This window comes from Calypte anna, unplaced genomic scaffold, assembly GCF_003957555.1.
Source record: "Calypte anna isolate BGI_N300 unplaced genomic scaffold, bCalAnn1_v1.p scaffold_87_arrow_ctg1, whole genome shotgun sequence".
Taxonomy (NCBI): domain Eukaryota; kingdom Metazoa; phylum Chordata; class Aves; order Apodiformes; family Trochilidae; genus Calypte; species Calypte anna.
Genome location: NW_022045535.1, coordinates 75530 through 94725, shown reverse-complemented (window position 1 = coordinate 94725; position 19196 = coordinate 75530). Strand labels below are relative to the sequence as shown.

Sequence of the window (19196 nt, the reverse complement as noted above, 5' to 3'; positions counted from 1 at the left end):
GTACCTGATAATGAGAAGGTCTGTCTTGATTAAAATTCTTTAAAAGACTTTTGAATTTGCTTGGAAGCAAATAGAGGTCCTTTTTTTGCCTTACTACAGGAGTCTAATCAACGAGTCACAAGCAATTGCTGGGGCAAAATTAACTGGTTTTGGGAGGATTCCCAGCTGACGTTATTGTATATTTGAAATAGGTTGTCTTGAATTAAAAATGGTGGAAAGGAATTATGATGATATGGAATATTTGTAGAGGGATTATGATGATATGAAATATTTGTAGAGCCTCTCTAGGTGAAGCTCTTTGCTTTGTTTTGTTTTGTTTTTTTTATTTTAGGGGTCCCACAGTGGGTTGAAATGAGCTATGAAATCCTATCTACAGTTATAATCACAGAGCAGTTCTACTGCAGCTCCATTGGTCCAAGGATATTGGGATGCACATCTTGCAATGGGATGCACTTCCCTTGGTGAAACTGAGCCAGGTGAAGGAATCAAATGAGCTTTGAGGGACCTCATCCTTCATCTCATTCTGCTCAAGGTAGTCCAAGCACCAGGACCTCTTGCTAGTAGGTGAAAGGAAGAAATATTTTGGCAATTTATTTTGGTTTGGCCCAAAATGTTGGCACAAGCAGTGGGGAAGACAAGAGGGTGCATGGTCTGAAGCCAAATCTGGAGTAGTGCCTAAGGACAGAGCATCCATGGATGGACTGGAGGTAACTTTATGGATCTCCATACAGCATGGGCAAAGTGAAAACCAGGGAGAAGCCAGAGCAGCAGTGGCACAGCTGGCTCTGGACCTGCTTTCTGCATCAAACCAGCTTTCTGCATGCCAGTTTTGTGCAGCTGTGCTGGGACCAAGATGAGGCCCCAAGGATGATGAGCAGACAGACTGGGACTCGGCTGCTGCTCCAAGCTCTCCCAGCAGGAGCACAGGGAGACACTCCAGTTCCTTTTCATGTCAAGAAAGACACAGCTCTTCACCCTTGAAGGCAGTGACTTGCCAGTTTTTCCAGCTGTGAGGAACCTGGATCTGGTTTGGGTCTGATTCCTGCTTTCTCCCATATGTGGCTTGGCTGCCTGCAGAGTGTCCTGTGGGTCATGCTGGCACTGCTGGAGGGCTGGGGATGGTCCAAGCCCCTGGTTTTGTTGGAAAGAAGGGAAAATGCCACTTGGGGGACACATATCCACATTTCTCCACCAGCTGCAAGCCCTGGGATCCCTCCTGACACGGGACACGGTGCCAGGCTTTTTCCCCATGGATTGAAAGCAACAAACCTGCACTTCAACCTTCGGCTCCTCCTGGAAGCCCTAAGAAGTGGCTTCTTCCAGGTGCCCAGCCTTGCAGATCAGAGAGAGAGAGTTCAGGGCACTGCTTGTGGTTTCTGTCTGCTGAGCTTTCACAAAGCCAGTTCGTAGTCACATGGTGGAAGCCCTGAGCATTGGTTACCTCAGCTTCAAAGGAGGAGGAAGAGGAGGAGGAGGAGGTAGAGGAGGCACTGTGATGTGACTTGGTCTTCTGAAGGGAAGGGTTGCAATGGCTTTTATGTCATTGGCCACACACATGTACAGCACTGGCTCAAGTGAGACAAAAGTACTTTCTTCTTACAGCCCTTCTTCATCTCTCCATGCTTTGTCCTGGCTGAATGCAAGTCAGCTAATGTCTGAAGAGCTGTAGAAAGGCTCTAACCTTCCTCTTTATAAGGAAAAGATGAAACTGCTGCTTTCAGGCTGATGGGAGTCAGCAAAGCTTTAAAGCAGCAGTTTACACCCAGATTTACCAGGGGAACCCCTGAGGTCCTTGGCTCTAAATATGCCTCGATCTGTAGTGACTTCCATCAGATTTGTCCTGTGAGATTTACATGAACCCAAATGCATTAAGATAAATCAGTTCTGCTTAAGAACCTCACTAAATTGAGACCTGTTAAGCCATCCGTGAAGGCAGGAAGAGCCCCAAGGGGTTTCCAACCTCCTGGTGTGATTCCAGAAGTAACAACCCCACCATCCAAGCCTGCTTTCTCCCAAAGAGGAAGCCACTTTTTAAGACCCTCTCCCAGGCAAATAGGGTTGGCAGGGCTTGGCCACTTTCCTGTTCTCCCTCCCTGCAGGCTGGGCAGTTTTTGTGGCTCTTTGTGAAAGGGACCACGAAGTTGCTAATGAGGCCCCTGGGACATCTCCCTTTGGTTTTGTGGGCCCAGCCCTCCAAAGGTGGCTGTGTCCAGGCTCTTAACTGCGAGCTGATTCTGCTGCCACATCAAAGCAGATGGCAGCAGATTTGTGGGGCTCAGGGAAGAATCAATGGTGTGGGCTCCTTCCATTGCCACCAGGCACTTCGCTTTCCTCCTGTAACCTTGCAACTGTTCATCCTCAGCCTTGACTTGTTCCTGGCCATGACACAGCTTTGATGCTGCTTTGGGGCAAAAAGATGGACAAGATAATTCTTGAGGTTCCTCCCAGGCTGTCCCTGAAGCATCGGTGTTCACTGCCCATCTGCACCACCTACATTTGCAGTGCTCCTGGATAAGACCAAAATCTTCACCCTCCTTCTGGGTCTGGGACTTTCTGCTGGGCAATAATAAACTGGGGGTTACCAAAATCAGTCACATCATCAGTTGTGGTGAGAGGATGTTGAGTGACCATGGCAGAAGCTGAGCAGAAGACAGTAAAGGTCCTTATGCAAGGAAGGTGGAGACCCACCAGAGCTGGGTGTCTGCACTGCCCATGGCCACTCTGATGCACTTGCCATGCTTGATGGCCTGAGAGGTGCATCAGTCAGGTCAATTTTGTCGTATTTTGGGGCAGTTCTTTATTCACGTGATGAAAAACCTGGGCACTGGGTGCACAGCTCCTTGTGAATCTTTCAAACAGGGCTTCTGTTTCTCCTGGATGTCTGACAGCAGTAGGCTGGGTGTCTGCAGCAGCACAGGGTTTTAAAATCTCCATTTCAATGGTGTTTACCTAAGCCTAGCAGCTCTCCTTCACAATTCTTATTCACTGGCTTATTTTGCAAGAGACAAACACCTTTTCATGCCAAACCCCCCGTGGTGTCCACCTCCTGCCTTTGTAACCTTCCTCTTTTGCATAGGAATTTGTGAGGCCCTTTTGCATCACCGACCAACTTGGTACCAACACTCTGCCCCGTGGCCCATTAGGGCTCTGAGTAATGGGGTGGCACTGGCCACTGGCATGGCAGTGCTGTGTTGAAAGCACAAGAGCCAAGACCAAGGTCTGGGAATGGTCACTGCAGAGCCAGAGCTGCCAAGGGAAGGGCAAAAAAGAGGTTTTCTAGGGCAGACCTTGTAGAGAGCAGAACCAGGAGAAGAACCACATCAGGTTTTGAGGCTGGAAATCCTGCTGTGCTGTTTGATGGGACAGTTGTCTCTCTTCTCTTCTATGGTGCAGACTCTTTTAGCCAGCAAACGTGTTCCTTCATGCACTGAACAAACAGGGACTCCAGAGATGCCCTCCAGCAGAACAGGGAAAGGGGAGAGTGTGGGAGGAGGGAAATTCAGCCACTGAATTTCAACAAGTTCCCATCAATAGGTCTGTAAATCTGTGTCTCTGTGCACACATGGGCTGTGTATAATCACGACCAGCTGGGCAGTGTGTGTGGTTAATGCAACAGAGTTAATTCTGTGAGCTTATAAACAGGTTTCTTAAAAAAAAAAATCATAGAGGGATGTACAGACAACGCACAAACATTGCTTGCAGATTATTGGCAGCAGAGCAGAAAGCACAGCTTTTATCAGGAAAATGATCTGTGTGCCATGCTGAATTAAAAAGCATCACTCTGCAGAGAGGGCTGAGAGATGTTCAGGAGAGAGAAAACCCTGGTCCTGGCCTTGTGAAACCGACTTGGCAGGTGAGACAACATAAATGAACAAAAACACCTGTAGCAAGGGAGTCCTCTTCCCTGAATTCAGCTACCTAAGAACCAGTCACCTAGCTGAAGCTAGAGGCACTGGTTCCTTGAGTACTCAAGGATAAAGCTTGGTGTCATCAACCAAAAGATTGTTTTCTAAAGCCAGCAGTGCAGGAGAGCCTGGAGACAAGGAGTCACGGTTTGCAGGGCCATGGGGCCATGATCCAAGGGCAGAGGTGGTAGCTGCACATGGCCACTGGCCTCAGTGAAATAAAAGGACAAATACGAAGCAGGAGAAATAACAATGCTGTGTTGATGAGCACCTATTCATTAAGCTTTCCAGATGGACACTCAGATTAAGGAGGACATGCCTATTAGATTAATGAATGGTTGGAGTCACTTTTGTGATTCATTTTGCCACCAACACAAAAAAAACCTCTCAGTGTGTCACTCCGTGAGTGGTGGCTTGGTGCATGAGCTCTGTGTTATGGCTGCCTCCACTGGGTTAACTGGAGATGAAGAGAAGCACCTGTGTTAGAGGAATCTGCAACCAACTTCTATTCCTCAGAATAATACTCAGAAAAGCTGCTCCAAAGGTCCCTAAAGACCCCGTGCTCTCTGCCCTGGGGAGCAGCCAACTGACACCTTGGGCACCTCAGTCTCTATTTCCCCAGCTCAGTGAGCCTGCAGGGTTGTAATGTCCATTTCCAGAGATTACCCCTGAATTGCCAGCAAACCACAGGTTTAGGGAGATAAAGGCAAGCAACGGTAATGATTATACCCCTGGACTGGTGAGCTAAAGACTTCTCTGCCACAGCTACATCCTCCAGCGTGCAGGATCACTGCACCTTCAGAGCTGCAAAGTTATGCTCTGATTTCACTGTTTCAGAGGTGGATTCCTTCACTTCTTGACCTTAATCTCCTGGTTTAGGAAACTTTCTTTTCTCCCATGGCCAGAGATGTGCCCATACTGCATTGAAAATCCAGCTGGGCCACTATCACCATCCATTGCACTGGACTTGGGAACCTGTGCCAAGAAATCCCAGAACTCAGTGACTGGAAAAGAAGGCAGAAATGGCAGAGAAATGGAAAGGAGAAAATGAAAAACTGTACATTTTTCATTGCTGTGCCAACAGGACTCTGGCCATGCTCTGATGGAGGATAAAAGGAAATACATTATTAGGTAAATCTGCAACTTTCAGAATAAAACTGCACTGAGCTGGATCTTAGAAATTCCCCATCTCATTGAGCAGCTGCTCTCAACTCTGCACCCAAGGTGATCCCAAGGGAACGAGGCTCCCATCCTCCTCTTCCTCCTCCTCTCATTGGAGATGCACACGCTGAGGAGATTAATTGGGGGAACTCCGGTGTAATTTGTTGAAGCAACATCCACACGTAGGTGCGTTGCCTTGTTATTCCCTTTGTTCTTGTTATTATGTGGTTGCTTTTTCTCCTTGAGCATCCTAGGGAGTGATCCGCCTGCTGGGCACTGCCTGTGCTACCAGGGAGTGTTAAGCACCTGCCTCTCTGCTTCTTGATCCTGAAAAGGCTTGCGTGTGGAAATCTCAGTGACCAAAAGGCAGCTTGGTGTTGAAGACTTCCTAATAATTGCACACCTGGCCTTCCGGCTCCTCCTTGGCATTTCCTGGGTTTTCTCTCGGGCAGTTTTGTGTCACCACACTGCTCAGCATGGCAAATCCCCGTCCTCAGACAGGCAAAGGACGGACGATGGCTTCACTTTCCCTTTAATTACTGAGCATGACAGCTGTGGCTTTGCTGCCCTCATTTCAAATAAGGGCTGACAAACGCTGTCCCCAGAGCGTCACACCTCCTCCTCCGAGCGACTCCTTTCAAGTTGCTCCAAGAGCACACGATAAAGAGCACCAGGTGCTTATGAGATTGCTCCTGAGTCTGCTGTCATTGCCAGCAGCTCTGCAGAGATTCAGCACCTCCTCCCCACCCAAACCCTTCAGCACTGTCACAAGCAGAGTGCTGAGGGGACAACTCCTCTCCAAAGCTGAAGGTCTCAGATGCTCACCATACCTCATTTACGCCAAACCCTCTTTCCTTGACCCAAGAATGGAATGAGCAGCTTAAAATGTAAAATATTTTTATGATTCACCCTCCCACCTCTCTGCTTTCTTCACGTAATTGCTCGTTTCTTTCCTGTTGTACAATAAATCCCAAGCAAGACTGCTAGGAGATCCTGTTTAGTAGAGTGTCCTAGGCCAACGTCTGGGCTCCTCCAGAGCAGATGTTTGCACATGTGGAATGATGTTCAGCAGTTCTTGTCCTGCTGTGATGGCACAAAGCTGTGATGAGCTCTGAGCTCCATTAGGTGCTGGGGTTCCTGATGGTGCCCATCTCCCATCACTTGTCCATCTTCACGCTGACAGAGATGCAAAGCTGGTGCCTAAAGGTTGGAAAAAACTTACAGTCTGCAGTGATTCCCCCTCATTTGCATCACTTTTGGGGAAATGCAGAACTAATTGTGTAATGAGAGTCCTCATCCTGCAGCTCAGATCTGACCTGGAGTGATTCATGGCTGAGGAATACACCAAGAGTCCTTTAATCCTGAAAAAGGGTAAATCCACCTACTGAGCTGGACCGTGGCCAAGGAGCACTGGATACAGACAGAGGATTCCCCACGTAACACCCAGACCCCAAGGAATATCAGTGGGATTTTTTGTTCCCTTGTACAATTACACACCAGCCCTGTGAGTGACTGCATGGGATGAGCAGAACCCCCTGACTATCCAGGGGAAGACATTCCTGTAGGGAGTGACCCTGGGGACCAGCTCAATGTGGGTCCTGACCTTTGTCCATCAGTTATTTTGCTTTCTCCACTGACAAGACCAGACCAAACTCTGTTTTTTTATGATTCACCCTTCCACCTCTCTGCTTCTTCACATAGTTGCTCGTTTCTTTCCTGTTGTACAATAAATCCCGAGCAAGGCTGCTAGGAGACTGCTGGTGTGTCCTAGGACCATCTGCTCAGCAATGCTCTGGGGAATAAATACTGTCCCTGAACATGGGAAAAGGATGGTGATGCAGAATCTATACTGGAAGTTTTATTAGTCTCATCCTTTGTACTTCTTTGGATCCCATTTTCACTCGCACCAAACTCCCACCTCTGAACCCCAAATCTGACGATGCTGAACTGGGCTGTGCTAAAGATGAGGGGTGTTTCCAGGAAAAACCAACCAACCAAACAAACAAACAAAAAACCCATAACCTGCATTTCCCTGCAGACAGAAAAGGAGAATTGCTACCTCTTCAAACACACATCTCAGCAATTCCAGCTCCTGCCTCAACAAATCCACCCTGCCCCACGGCTCCGTCGCGGCACAGCGTGCACTGCCCAGCTCCTGGGGACCCTGCAGACACCAAACGGTTCACACTCAGCTGCCCGGGTGGTTTTTATGGCCAATTTGGGTTTGGGCTGCCTCTGCTCATTCTTAGCAGACCTGAGGATTGTGTTGTCTGCAGTCAGGACACTCCTCGAGCCACCTCTCTGGCACAAACCTAGAAAAAAATGGAGAAGAAAAGTTGCTGGCTGTGCTCAGAGAAGGATAGAGCTCCTGAAAACGTTTTCTTGGTGTAGGAGAGAAAGCCTGAAATCCTGACAAAGGCAGGGGAAAAAATCTTGGGGACAACCAGGTCAGAATTTACCAGAAGCATGGTTTGGTCATCAAAGTCCAAAATACACTTTGTTCCAGTGCAGCTGAGTTGAAAAAAACAAAAATAAATCATAGTTTTCCATTAAAATCACCTTCAAAGGAAAGAGGTTGTATTAAGCAGAGGCAAGAAAGATCCAGCATGATCCTGTAGGGCTTGGAGCCAAGGAGGTGGAGAATCCTCCACCCCCACGCTGAGCCTGGACCACAAGCCCAGAATATTTTGCTCCTACCTTGATCCATCCCCTTCCAAACCAGATCTCTGACTCAAAGCTTCCCCCTCCCTCCCGTTAGTAATGCTGACCACAACAAAAGCACCAACATGCTTTGGAATATCAAGTGGATTGTGGAGCCGTCTGGCTGCAAGGAATGAGTGTTCCCAGGAGGAACTAATTATTGGCTAATTTTTTTCCCTGTATTTATCCAGCATCTGCTTTGTGGCAGGCTCTGGGTATCATTTGTTCCCACCTGGTGCACCAAGTGGCTCTTTGCTTCCTCAGGCTGCAGATGCAGGGCTGAAAACACAGCCTGGGATTTCCCATCCCACTCTGCTGCCTGCCCCATGTGCTAGGAATAATTATAATAATAATAATAGAGTAATAACGGTGGCAAATGGTGTGTTTATTAAAGGTCAGAAAGCAACGTATCAAGGAGACAGCTAGGCCACCTCCTTTAGTCCAGGGGTCAGGAAGAGGAAATAAAAAGCTCTGTGCTTCCTGGGAGCTAGATACTGTGTTTGAAAATTGGATAGGTGAAGAAAAAAAATATTTAAAAATTATTCTTGATGGTAATTCCTTGAGTAGTGGTAAAAAAAAGGGAAAAAGATCTGCAGCTGCTTTGTCAGACCACAAAAACATAATTTCTGTCCTCCAGGAAATTGTGCCCGACTTAATTCAGTTTTTTTTTCACACCTATGACAAAAAGATGAAATTTAACAAGTTGTGGGGTTTTTTTCTTTCTTTTTTTTTTTTTTTTTCAAGTGGGATTTTCCAAACCATGTCTTTCTGATGTGGTTGGGGACTTCCCAGTTTGGCTCTGTGAGGAAGTCAGTGGGGAATAAAAGCAAAATTCCTTCTCCTACCTTATCAGCAAAGCAGGCAGATTTATTCCTGAGATTTCTTTACCTTTGTATTTCCTAGTCCCAGATGATGCAGCCCTGGAGCTTTACCCATGCTGGGAGCTTTCATCTGGGCTGATGCTTTGGCTCTTTTCACTGCCTGCAGAATGAATGGGACCAGGATCACTACCCCAGGATTCATCCTACAAGCTCCTCTGCTGCTAGAAACCCCAAACTTTTGGCACTTGTGGGATCTTTAAAGCCAAAACTAAAGCACATCCTTCCCCCCCTTGTGCCACCTGGGTGTGTTCCACACCAAAGTCTCTATAAATTTGCTCAAAGGGGTTCCTGGTCCAGTTTCTTGCTATTTCTATTGATTGAAAGGTTGAGTTTGCAGCTTTTTTAGCTCAGAAGCAGCAGAAAAGACAAAAACAAAGACGTAGGGCCCAATGTGAGATTGCAGAGGGTTCATCTTTAGTTCATTCCAGGTAGGGAGAGAGAGAAAAAAACACCAACCCTCCTGGGAAGCAGGGACAGAAAGAGCCTGAGCACTGCCAGACTTTGAAAACTATTGCTGATGCTGGGCAAGGCTGGGTGAGGTGAACATCTGGTTTGTTTGGCTAGTGGTAAATGGAGCCTGGTTTTGACATGAAAAAGCATGAGAGCAGATAGCAGACACACAGAGAATAAATAAAGAGCAAGTGAAAAAGCTTGGATGACAGTCCTGGCTGGGAAAACACTTCCTTATGTAAGGCATTCTGCTGGGGTTAATTACCAGCTCCAATATTTAGTGTCAAGTGTGTCCTTCCAGCTGATGGCTTTGGTTGTGTCACCTCTTCTGCAGGGACAGGCTGGGGAGATGATGCTCTTGGAGATGACACCCTCTCTGTTCCACCTTTCCTTCTCTTCCAGCATTTTTATCTTGGTGTATTCCGTGCAGAAAGATGCTTTAGGAGAAGGTGAGCCACTCTTTCTACTCTGTAAATTAGGTCTGGGGAGAGTAGGTCAGTGTGGTAAGGCTGAAGGTGAGTTTATGGCAGGAGTTGTTCCATCCTCAGCAGGATGGCTGAATGGAAAATGCTGCTTACAAAGGGTGGTGACATATTTGCAGGAGGTTACCCAAGAATAGAGTCACCCCTCTCTTCCTATTGTTCTTTCTGCAACACACCCAGGCTTGTTCTCCCAGTCCTCCATGGATGATGGAGGATATCTGGATTTAGTCTGGATGGCTTTGCTCCAAAAGCTTGAAGTGTTTGTACTGCTCAGCCAAAACATCCAAAGCAAATATTTCATTGAATAAAATTACTGGAATGGGATCTGTAAATATTAGGAACTTTCCCTAAAATAACTGAATGGAAACATTTATCCAAATATTTTCTGTGGATGTTGGCAGAAAAGCTAGTTCCCCAACATAAAAAACCTGTTTCAGATTGTTTTGTTGTAGATGTTGTGCTGAGGGACGTGGCTTAGTGATGCACTTGGCAGTGCTGGGTTCATGGTTGGACCTGATGATCTTAAAGGTCTTTTCTAACCAAAAGGATTCTATGATTCTGTAACTGCTGTTAAAAAGAAGAGTAAAAAAAAAAAATCCCCAAGATTTAAAAAAAAAAAAACCAAATGTGTGAGAAGGAAAAACAGCAATTACTTTCCAGGAAATGTACCTGAGCTTGTAAAACAAGCTTTAACAAAGAGTTTATAACCCCTTTGAGATGAACCTTTTCCTTTCACTACGGTGACAAAATCTTAACAGCCAGCCCATTCATCTGTAACCATAGAGAAAAAACAAATGCAGCCCTCATCTTCCTCTTTGGTTTGGTAAAATTATAGCTAAGAATATCTGGGTGTTGGCTCAAACATGAGAAGGGAAGGAGCTGCCCTCGTTTTGGAAGGGGTAGCATCATCTTCCTTTCTTCACTCTATTATTCTGCCCAGTAAAAGATAATTATTCTGCCACTGAAATGAGGCTGTCACCTATTACTGCCAGGGCTGGGATGGGAGAAGTCACCCTTCCTAACTTTAGGAAGATATTTTAGACTCCTGCCTGCAGGTCACCCCTGAAGCAAGAAAATGAGGTGCTGCAAGTGACAGCCCTGGCTTGTGTCCTCTCTTGTCTGGGGACATCTTGATGTCCTGACTTAACCAGGAGAAAGCTCTGGAAAACCAGGAGCTTGCTGGGATTTCTCCCCTTTGAGGCTGGGACCATCATGCAAAGCCAGTTCTTGTTCCACCAGGCCATGGATGGAGAGCAAAACAACCTGGTCAAGTCAACTGGGAGCAGCTGGTGAGGACTAACCCCAGGTCCCAGAGCTTCTCAAGCAATGTTATTTTTTAGCAAAGCAGCAAAGGCCTCTGAAACAAAGTCAAGCTGAGACTTGGCTATGGATTGTGAAGGGGAGGCCATGTCTCTCATCAGGATGCTTGGCTGTGGCCCAGAGTGAAGCCACAGAGGGAACTGGTGACATTCCAGCCATCAGCTGGAGCTGCCTGGTGGCTCAGCAGGAACTCCAGGCTTTGCCTTTTTTCCAAATTCCAATTGCATTCAGCTCAGATGCAAAATTAGCCACTTCCCTGGGCTCCACCTCAGCTAATTGTAGCCACTTAAACATTGGAGAAACTCCTGAGCTGGTCTGAGAGAAAAGTTGAAGGGGAGGACTCTCCATCCAATCAGAGCCTGAGACACAGAGGATCATGAGGAGACCTTAGATGAGACCTTTTCTACTCTTAGCATAGAAATGACATCTCCTGCCCTTCCCCAGAGGTGCTTATCTTCTCCCTTGCATCAGCCTTTAATACTCACTGCTTTCAGGTTGCAATTAGAAGGTCGCCCTGCGAGAGCAGAGAGATGAGTGGCGTCGTGTGACCTGTAATTCTTCATCTGCTGGAGACAGGGAGAAATTCACTGTGATAATAGTGTCTGCAAACCCAGAGGATGACAAGAAGGGTGTATTTGTCTGGGTACCTGGTGATGTCTCCACCTGTACAAATACCCCTGCCCTGGGCTGCTGGCGAGGCCAGGAGAGACCCAGGAGATGCAGTCAGGAGAGTCTGGAGCTTGATGCATTTCCTGCTAAATTAGGTGTTTGGTTGGATGAATCACCCCGTGGAAATGTTGGTTTCTTTCCCTGCAGTGAGCCCCCAGCAACGAGCTCACATGTGAGGGACCTTCAAACTAAGAGTAAGTCATCTCACCCTGTTATGGCCAAGAAATTTCAGAGCTTATCCATTGGCCTTTTAAGCCACACAGGGTAAATCTGACACTTTGTCAGCCCTAATGCCACCAAAATAAAAAAAAAAAGGGGGGGTTTTGTCTGAAATACTGGTGAGTGTGGCAGAGCAGAGCCCTGATTGTGAGCCCATGGGGTCAGCATGGGCATTTCTCTTGACTCAACTGCTGTGAAATGGATGGATCAGACAAATGAGTTGTTCTGAGGCTGCAGCAATTAATGAAGCTCCAGGGGCTGGCAAACTTGCCATAGAGGACACCTTTCAGTGCTCAGAACTATTCTGGGGAGTGCCTGGAAATCTTTGACACTGGGCTATTTGGTATCGTATAGGTGATGTGATAGAAGGAGGTAAATAAAATAATAAACACCACTGGGCTCCCCCAGCATCTGTCTCCCTTGTCTCTCCAACCTGTTTAAGACAATCAGAAGTTTTGTTTGGTCCTTTCTTTCCCCCCATGGACTGTGAAAGAGCATTTCTTCACCCACATTGTTATTTCTTCAAATAATGGGACAAATTCAGAGACAACCCGTGTACTTTCCATGCAGTTTATTGAAGGCACAGTGAAAAGCTGGAAGTGTGAGCAGTCAGTGAGAGGAGCTCTCTTTGTGTGGGTACAAGATGTCAGCTCAGAAGAATCATGCAGCAGTAACTTCCCTTGGCATTCCAGGGGTTGGGAGGGGGGGTTGAGGTCTTCTAAAAACCAGCACGCTTTGAACTAGCCACCCCTAACATGCAAAAGCAAATGAAAAGCACTACCTGGTTGTCTGTTAAGCAAATTCCACAAGAAAGCCTATGGCTGCAGCATAACTAGCAGGTGTTTTGCAAGCTGAAATTGCCCTATTTAAAATTTAAGCTCAAATTCGCAGCTCAGGGTTTCTTCTTTGGCAAGGAAAAAAAAAAATAAGAAAAAGAAAGAAGCAGGAGAGAGGGGAAAAAAAGAAGGGACGGTGCTCTTTGCAGTGCCTCCTGGGAAAGTTAAATCACCCCTCTCTTTTCTGAAATGCTTTGGGAGGAGCAGGAAGAAAAAGAGGTGTCATCTAAGGAAGAAGATTGTTAATGAATCTGCTCGTTATGGGGAAAGTCAGAGAGAGGAGGCAGGGCAGCAGGCAAACCCTTCAACCTGTGACAATCTGAGCAGTAGAAACTCAGTAGAAACTCCACGCTGTGCTGAGCACCTGCTGGGGAAGCTTGCTAGATGTGTCTTTGGAAACAGAAACTGGCAGGGGGATGTACCTGGTGCTAATAAATGTGGAAATGGGCTCGGTGACAAATATTGCTACTAGTGGGCAGAGAAACCACCCTGTATCATCTCACTGGAAGGAACTGCAGGTCTAAGTGTTGCCCCCATGGCTGGGCCACCTCCCCAGCCAGTGGCCTTAGGGGACAACACACTGATCTCTGACAACCCCGAAGTTCCCCACCACGCCGTTGTTGCACCCCACGACCTCGGGGCTGTTTGCCACGACAACGGGAGAACCCCCCAGCTGCCGGATGACACAACCTTGGTTCCCAAAGCTGACCACCCCCCCGCTTTGGCAAGCCCCCATCCTCGCGTTCAAGCCCCCGTTCCCTGTGCTGATGACGGCGCGGGTTGGGTACCCCCCGCTCCGGGAGCTGAATCCCCCGTTTTTGCAGTTGAGCCCTCCGGTTTGGCAATAAACCTCTGGCACACACTGCTTGGCCACTGAGCTAATGATTCTCTTGGGATGGATCCCAGCACTCCGGGAGCTGAAGCCTCCATTCTGGGAGCTGTGGCGTCCGGAACGTCTCCCCATGGAGGTGAAGCCACAGGCGGCCCCGCTGGCGGCCATCAGCCCGCAGTCATCGGGGAGGTTGTAGCCACTGCTGACCACAGCTGCAAAGACAGCCCAGGGGATTGGTTATTTAGAGAGGAAAACTGGGAGGCTCTCCCAAGGCAAGTCGTTTCATGAGCAACAGAACCGACCAAACCTGATTTCCTCTAGGTTTGTCCAAGGTATCCAAGCCCCTGCTCCCTCCAACGCCTCCCCTGTGTCCCAACACATCCCCTCTCAGGTCCTCCCAGTTCCCACGTGGCTCACGTTCTGTCCCAGTTCAGAGCACTTTGCCAGCAGCTTTGCCAGGACAACTCACTGTTGCCTCCAAGAGTAGGAAAGGGTCATCAGTTTGACCTTACCCCCTGCTACCCAAAAACTGAGTTTTTTGAAACTGGGATTTCTGAGGCTGAACCTTCAACATCAGCCTCAGGTGACACGGAGAAAAGGGACATTGGCAGGGGGAGCTGGGGCAGATGGATCATGCAGCTCCATAACCTGCCTGTCCTAAAAGGAAAAACCCTCATGGCTGAAAATCTTCAGGTTACTTACACACACTCACGGGGTTCCCCACACATATCCTGTAAGGTGAAAGAAGAGAAATCCATTAACCAGTTGCAGGCACATCTAGAAACCTGGCGTTACTCATAACTTCCAGCCATGCATCCAGCCCACTTAATCCCTTGTTGTAACATGTCTGACTATCCCTAGGACAGGGAACTGTTTTTCTTGGCACAAGGGCAGCTGGCATGGCCTCCAGCCATCAATCCAGCCCCAGTTTCTGTGAGCCTGGGAGGATCTGGGAGCTGCAAAATTCAGCTGGAATCATTCTGGCCTCTAATTTACAGGAGGAAAGGTCTCTGCCACTCACCTGCTCTCTTCACCTTCCAGGAGGGTCTTGTATGTTGCAATCTCAATATCCAGGGCCAGTTTGACGTTCAGCAGCTCCTGGTAATCCCTCAGCATGCAAGCCAGCTCATCCTTGGCCTTCTGGAGGGCGTTCTGCAGCTCAATGTGCTTCTCCCGGGCATCTTTCAGGGCACAGTCCCCACGCTGCTCAACGTCACAAATGGAGGTTTGCAGGCAGGAGACCTGTCAGAGGGGAGGATAACAGTGCAGATATTATCCCAGGCTTTGTTTCCAAAATCCCAGATATTCTGATTTTGGATTAATTTGCTCTTCCAATAACAAACAGCCAAAAAAAAAAACAACCCATCAGCATCTCTTTTCTCTCCCCACTTTCCCAATATACCCTTTCCAACTACAGCCTAGAGCAGGTCTTAACTCTACTAGAGGCCAATACATCCTCATTCCCTGTATCCAAGATGTCCTTCAAGACATTTTCCTTTCTGGAAACAACACCTCTGGGCCTCTCCTACCTGCTTCTTCACATTCTCCAGTTCACACTGCAGCTTCTGTATCATCCGGGTTAGCTCTGAGATCTCACACTTGTTGCTTTGGAGGTCATCACAGTATTTGCCTCTCTTATCCTGAAGCTCCTGAAACTGGAATCAAGAAGAAACAAGAGCAGAGTCATTTCTGACCTAGCAGCCTCTCAAGTGACCAGGTACACACCGAGGTGGCTTCTTACTCACCCTGGTTTGGTAGAAAGCATCAACTTCTTCTTTGCTCTTCTGAGCTATTTCTTGGTACCAGCATTCAACATTCTTGATGATGCTTTCCATGTCCAGGTCTCTGTTGTTGTCCATTTTCACAATGACCGAAGTGTCGCAGAGCTGGCGATCCACCTGAGCCCGTTCCTGCAGGTTTGGGGAATGGCTTAGTCAGCTTTCAGCCATCCTCAGACTTTGCAAGGAGGGAAAAGCTGGGATGAGGAGCCCCGTTGCTCAGCTCATGGCTATAACAAGTCAAGAAATGTCCCTCAGCTTGGCTCAGCAGAAAATCCTCCCTGCTGGATGGGTTGCCGCACGCCAGCTCCTGACCTAGATGCTGACCTGCAGCAATTCTGTCCACATCAAGGGCAAGGAAGTTGAATGACTTAACCCTTGGTATCCTGTCATCTTCAGCTGCCTGACTGATGTTAATGACAGGATTAAGCTGGGAGTTTCTTTAGCTCTAATCAGACAGCTGCAAGCCAGAGCAACAAGACAGACACATCTCTTTTCTTGGGGGTAGGTTTGGGCACAGCCAATGCATCCCTGCAGCTGCCTAAGGAGAGGGGGAACCACCCTGTTTCCAGCATAATCATGTAAATATAATATCAGCCCTGTATTTCCAACACTTCCAAGTATTCAGGGCTGGGGATGAGACATGTCCAAGAGGGGTTTCAAGCCATATAAAATATGGAGCACCTCGAGATGAAGCCAGCACCACCTGGGATGGATCAGGGACACCCACCTCCTCAAACACACATTTCAACAGCTCCAGCTGCCTTCTTAGCAGATCCACCTTCACCTCCAGCTCTTCCTTGTTCAAAAAGATGCAGTCTGCATCCTGAAAGAGAGGAGAGACGTTCCAGCCCAATCTTGCTGAAAACATTGGAGAAACAAGGAGAAGACAGAGGCAGTGCCAATAAAACAGAAACAAGTTTCAGCAAGAGTTCAAGAGCAGAAAGGTGTGAGAGGGTGAGTCAAGATTCCCTGGTGTCTCCTAAAGGAAAACAAAACCCATTCCAGTGTGACTTACAGGAATTAGTTTGCTTATTACTTAGGACCTTCTGCTACAAACTCAGAATTGACTAATGGGTATTTAAACATAAATTTTTAATATTGTTCAAATGATTTCTACTTTTCTGCTGTCCAAGTATAAAAGATGTGGAGAGACTGTCAGAAAAGAAACAGTGTCTTAGACACAGTGTGACCTCTCCCATCCTGTCTTCCATCCACAAATACACCCTCCCATTACACTGAAGAATGTGCTTGGGGTAACAAAAGTATTGCTGTAGTACTGATGATGTAAGCTTTGAGGATACATTCTTTTTCCTTTCAACTTACATTTGCCTCTTTTTCTGACCCCATGCCTCTTTCCAGACATCCCTCCTTCTGCTCATTATTATTATTATTATTATTATTATTATTATTATATTATTATTATAGCTTTTGCAGGCACCTGCCAATAACACACTATGCCAGCCAAGCTTTACACCAAATACAGCTGTTGTGGGTATAATGTTTCGTGTGCTTTGGGTTTCTCACCTTTTTGAGTGCCACAAACTCATTTTCCACCGTGGTCCTCCTGTTGATTTCCTCTTCATATCTGTCGGAAAAGGAAAAGAAAAGGTCTGAGCTGAGCAGTACTGGCAGACACAGAGGCATTAACTACCAGGTACAAATAACAACCTTCACCTGCTCAGAGACTGCCACCAGGCACTGGAGGATCAGTGTCTGGAGACCAAACATTAGAGCATCCCAAGATCAGAGGCTTCTTCATCAGCAGTGTCATTAACAATGCAAAGAGTTTGCAGCAGGGAGACAGAAGAATGTGACATCCCCAAAGGGGATGTGCCACATGTCTGGGAGCTGAGACAAACCAGGGAAGAAGTGAAATGCCAAGGTCCTTACTTGCACTTGAACTCCTCCACCAGCTGGCTCGTGGCACACTCCTCACTGCCCAGTTTTTGCTTTTCACAGAGCAAGCAGTCCAGGCGCTTCCGCAGGTCGCAGATGTAATTCTCAAAGTACAGTTCAAGGTTTTTCCCTTTCTTGGGGAGGACGTATTGCTGCAGCAGGCCCCACTTGGTCTCCAGCACTTTGTTCTGCTGCTCCAGGAATCGGACCTGCAGTCCAAAACAAATGGCAGTTTTTTCCAACACCTATCTGGATGTGATGACCTGAGACCTGGTTGAACTCTCTGCTCTCTCTGCAGGTGCAAGAATAAGGTTTTGGGGAAGTGAGAGGTGATTTGCTACAATGGTCATAAAATGATCTGCCCTTTTGTAAAAATATCGAAGTCACATGTCTAGATTATTTAGAAACCTGAAAGTCACAGGTGTAAATCTGCCTTCCTCACCAATGAAGAGAAGCAAAACTCCTCTGATATATTTTAGGATGAGATTGAGACCTCAGAGTGTGGAACCTGTTTGTCTCTGATTTTCCAGCAAAGGGATCCTGAGGTGAGAGCTCAGATTTTGATCTCTAACCTCTTGGTGCCTGAACCAAGATTAACTTTCTCTGCTTTCGGAATGGTTTTGGAGCAGTTGCTGCATTTCAAGACCAAGCAGGGAAAAGAGTCAAAGGAAGGACAGAAAGATGAGCCCATCAGGGCTGTAACTTCTATCTGAGCTACAACCAGCCTTGAATAGAGGCCACCCAGAGAGGAGACACCTCCAAGGGAGTCAATTGCTACCATGGCCATAACACAAACAACATCCAGCACCAGGACTGTGGCTGAACCAAGCCCTTCCCCAACTCTGCACATCTCACTCAGAACCAATTCTCACAACAGAACCAACTCATCTCAACTCAGCCCGGAGGGACTGAGGACCCTTGTGTGGACCCAGCTCAGGACCTCGTGGCATGAGCTGGGTGAGGGTTTTGGAGGGTTTTGGTTGTGTCCTCAGAGATGTGCAAGCAGCTGGCACTCACCTTGTCGATGAAGCAGGCGAATTGGGTGTTGAGGGTCTTGATCTGTTCTTTCTCCTGGCAGCGTATTTCATGTTCCAGGGGGTCCACCCCAACACAGAGGGGCTTCAGAAGCCTCTCATCGATGCAGATACCTTGGATGCCATCGGGCTTGCGTTCGGGGTAGCCTCTCACAATACTGTATCCCCTGGGACCACAAACGCCAACTCTGGCTCCAACGTTCCCGTAGCCCACGCCGCCAAAGCCGAGGTCTCCAAAACACCCAGTCCCACAGGCCCCGTTGACGTAGGAAATTCTCCTGTTCCCCCCCAGGTTGCAGACACTCCTGCTGCTGTAGGCACCAGCTCCACAGCGGACGGGCTGGCAGGCAGAGGCAGCAAAGCTTCGACCACAAATCTCCGAAGCCGAACTGAAGCCTCTTCGTCCCAGGACGGATCTCACCGTAGGCGCCTGTCTGCTCATCGTGGCTTCTTTGAAGGTGGAATATGAAAGTTTAGGGGAAGTTCTTCTGCAGGAGAGGAACAGGGATCCCACTGAGGTGACACGGTGATGCTATCCCTTATATACATTTGGGAAGCTGGCCTTGATAGGATCAGGACGTTAATTTAAAGCGCTTAAGGGTTTGGTTTGCCTGGCAGCAATAAATGCTCCTCAAAATGCAAACCAGCCCAGCAAATACTAACTACTGAGGAAATAAAAAGGAATCTAAAAGTGCTCTGTTTGCAAGTTGGCTTAGAATATATTAAAGTTTGAAGTGTTCCCCTAACTTAGGCTAATTATAGTTTAGCAAACATTTTTGAAGAAACTCTTTGTGATTTGTTTGCAGTGTGTTGTTTGGGGTTTTGTGTCTCATGGGTTTTGTGTGTGATGGCATGTTTTGCAGACTTGCATTTTGTGGGGGTAATTTCACAATCTTTCCTTTTTTCTCTCACCGGGCTTGTTTTGGGAGCGGAAAAAGTAATAATAATAATAATAAAAATAAATAATAATAATAAAAAAAAAGACAGTGATGGAAAAAAACCCCATGGAAGTTATGTTGTGATGAATGGA

General features: G+C 47.4%; 1 protein-coding gene across 1 annotated transcript; it reads right to left on the bottom strand.

Annotated features, from left to right (window-relative positions):
* Window positions 1-13188: 13188 nt before the first annotated feature.
* Window positions 13189-18608, bottom strand: LOC103528992 (keratin, type II cytoskeletal 73-like). Its single transcript, XM_030468896.1, has 9 exons — window positions 18150-18608; window positions 17127-17341; window positions 16761-16821; window positions 15964-16059; window positions 15201-15365; window positions 14985-15110; window positions 14477-14697; window positions 14158-14186; window positions 13189-13667 (listed from the first exon to the last, which is right to left on the bottom strand). The coding sequence occupies exons 1-9, from the start codon at window positions 18606-18608 to the stop codon at window positions 13189-13191; spliced, it is 1851 nt and encodes a 616-aa protein (XP_030324756.1).
* Window positions 18609-19196: the final 588 nt, after the last annotated feature.

Coding starts and splice junctions, on each gene's coding strand:
- LOC103528992 (XM_030468896.1), bottom strand. CDS start 18,608: ATGAGCAGACAGGCGCCTACGGTGAGATCCGTCCTGGGACGAAGAGGC. Junction 16,822..17,126: donor GTGGAGGAGTTCAAGTGCAA/GTAAGGACCTTG, acceptor CTTTTCCGACAG/ATATGAAGAGGAAATCAACA. Junction 15,366..15,963: donor TGAAATGTGTGTTTGAGGAG/GTGGGTGTCCCT, acceptor CCAAACCTGCAG/GAACGGGCTCAGGTGGATCG.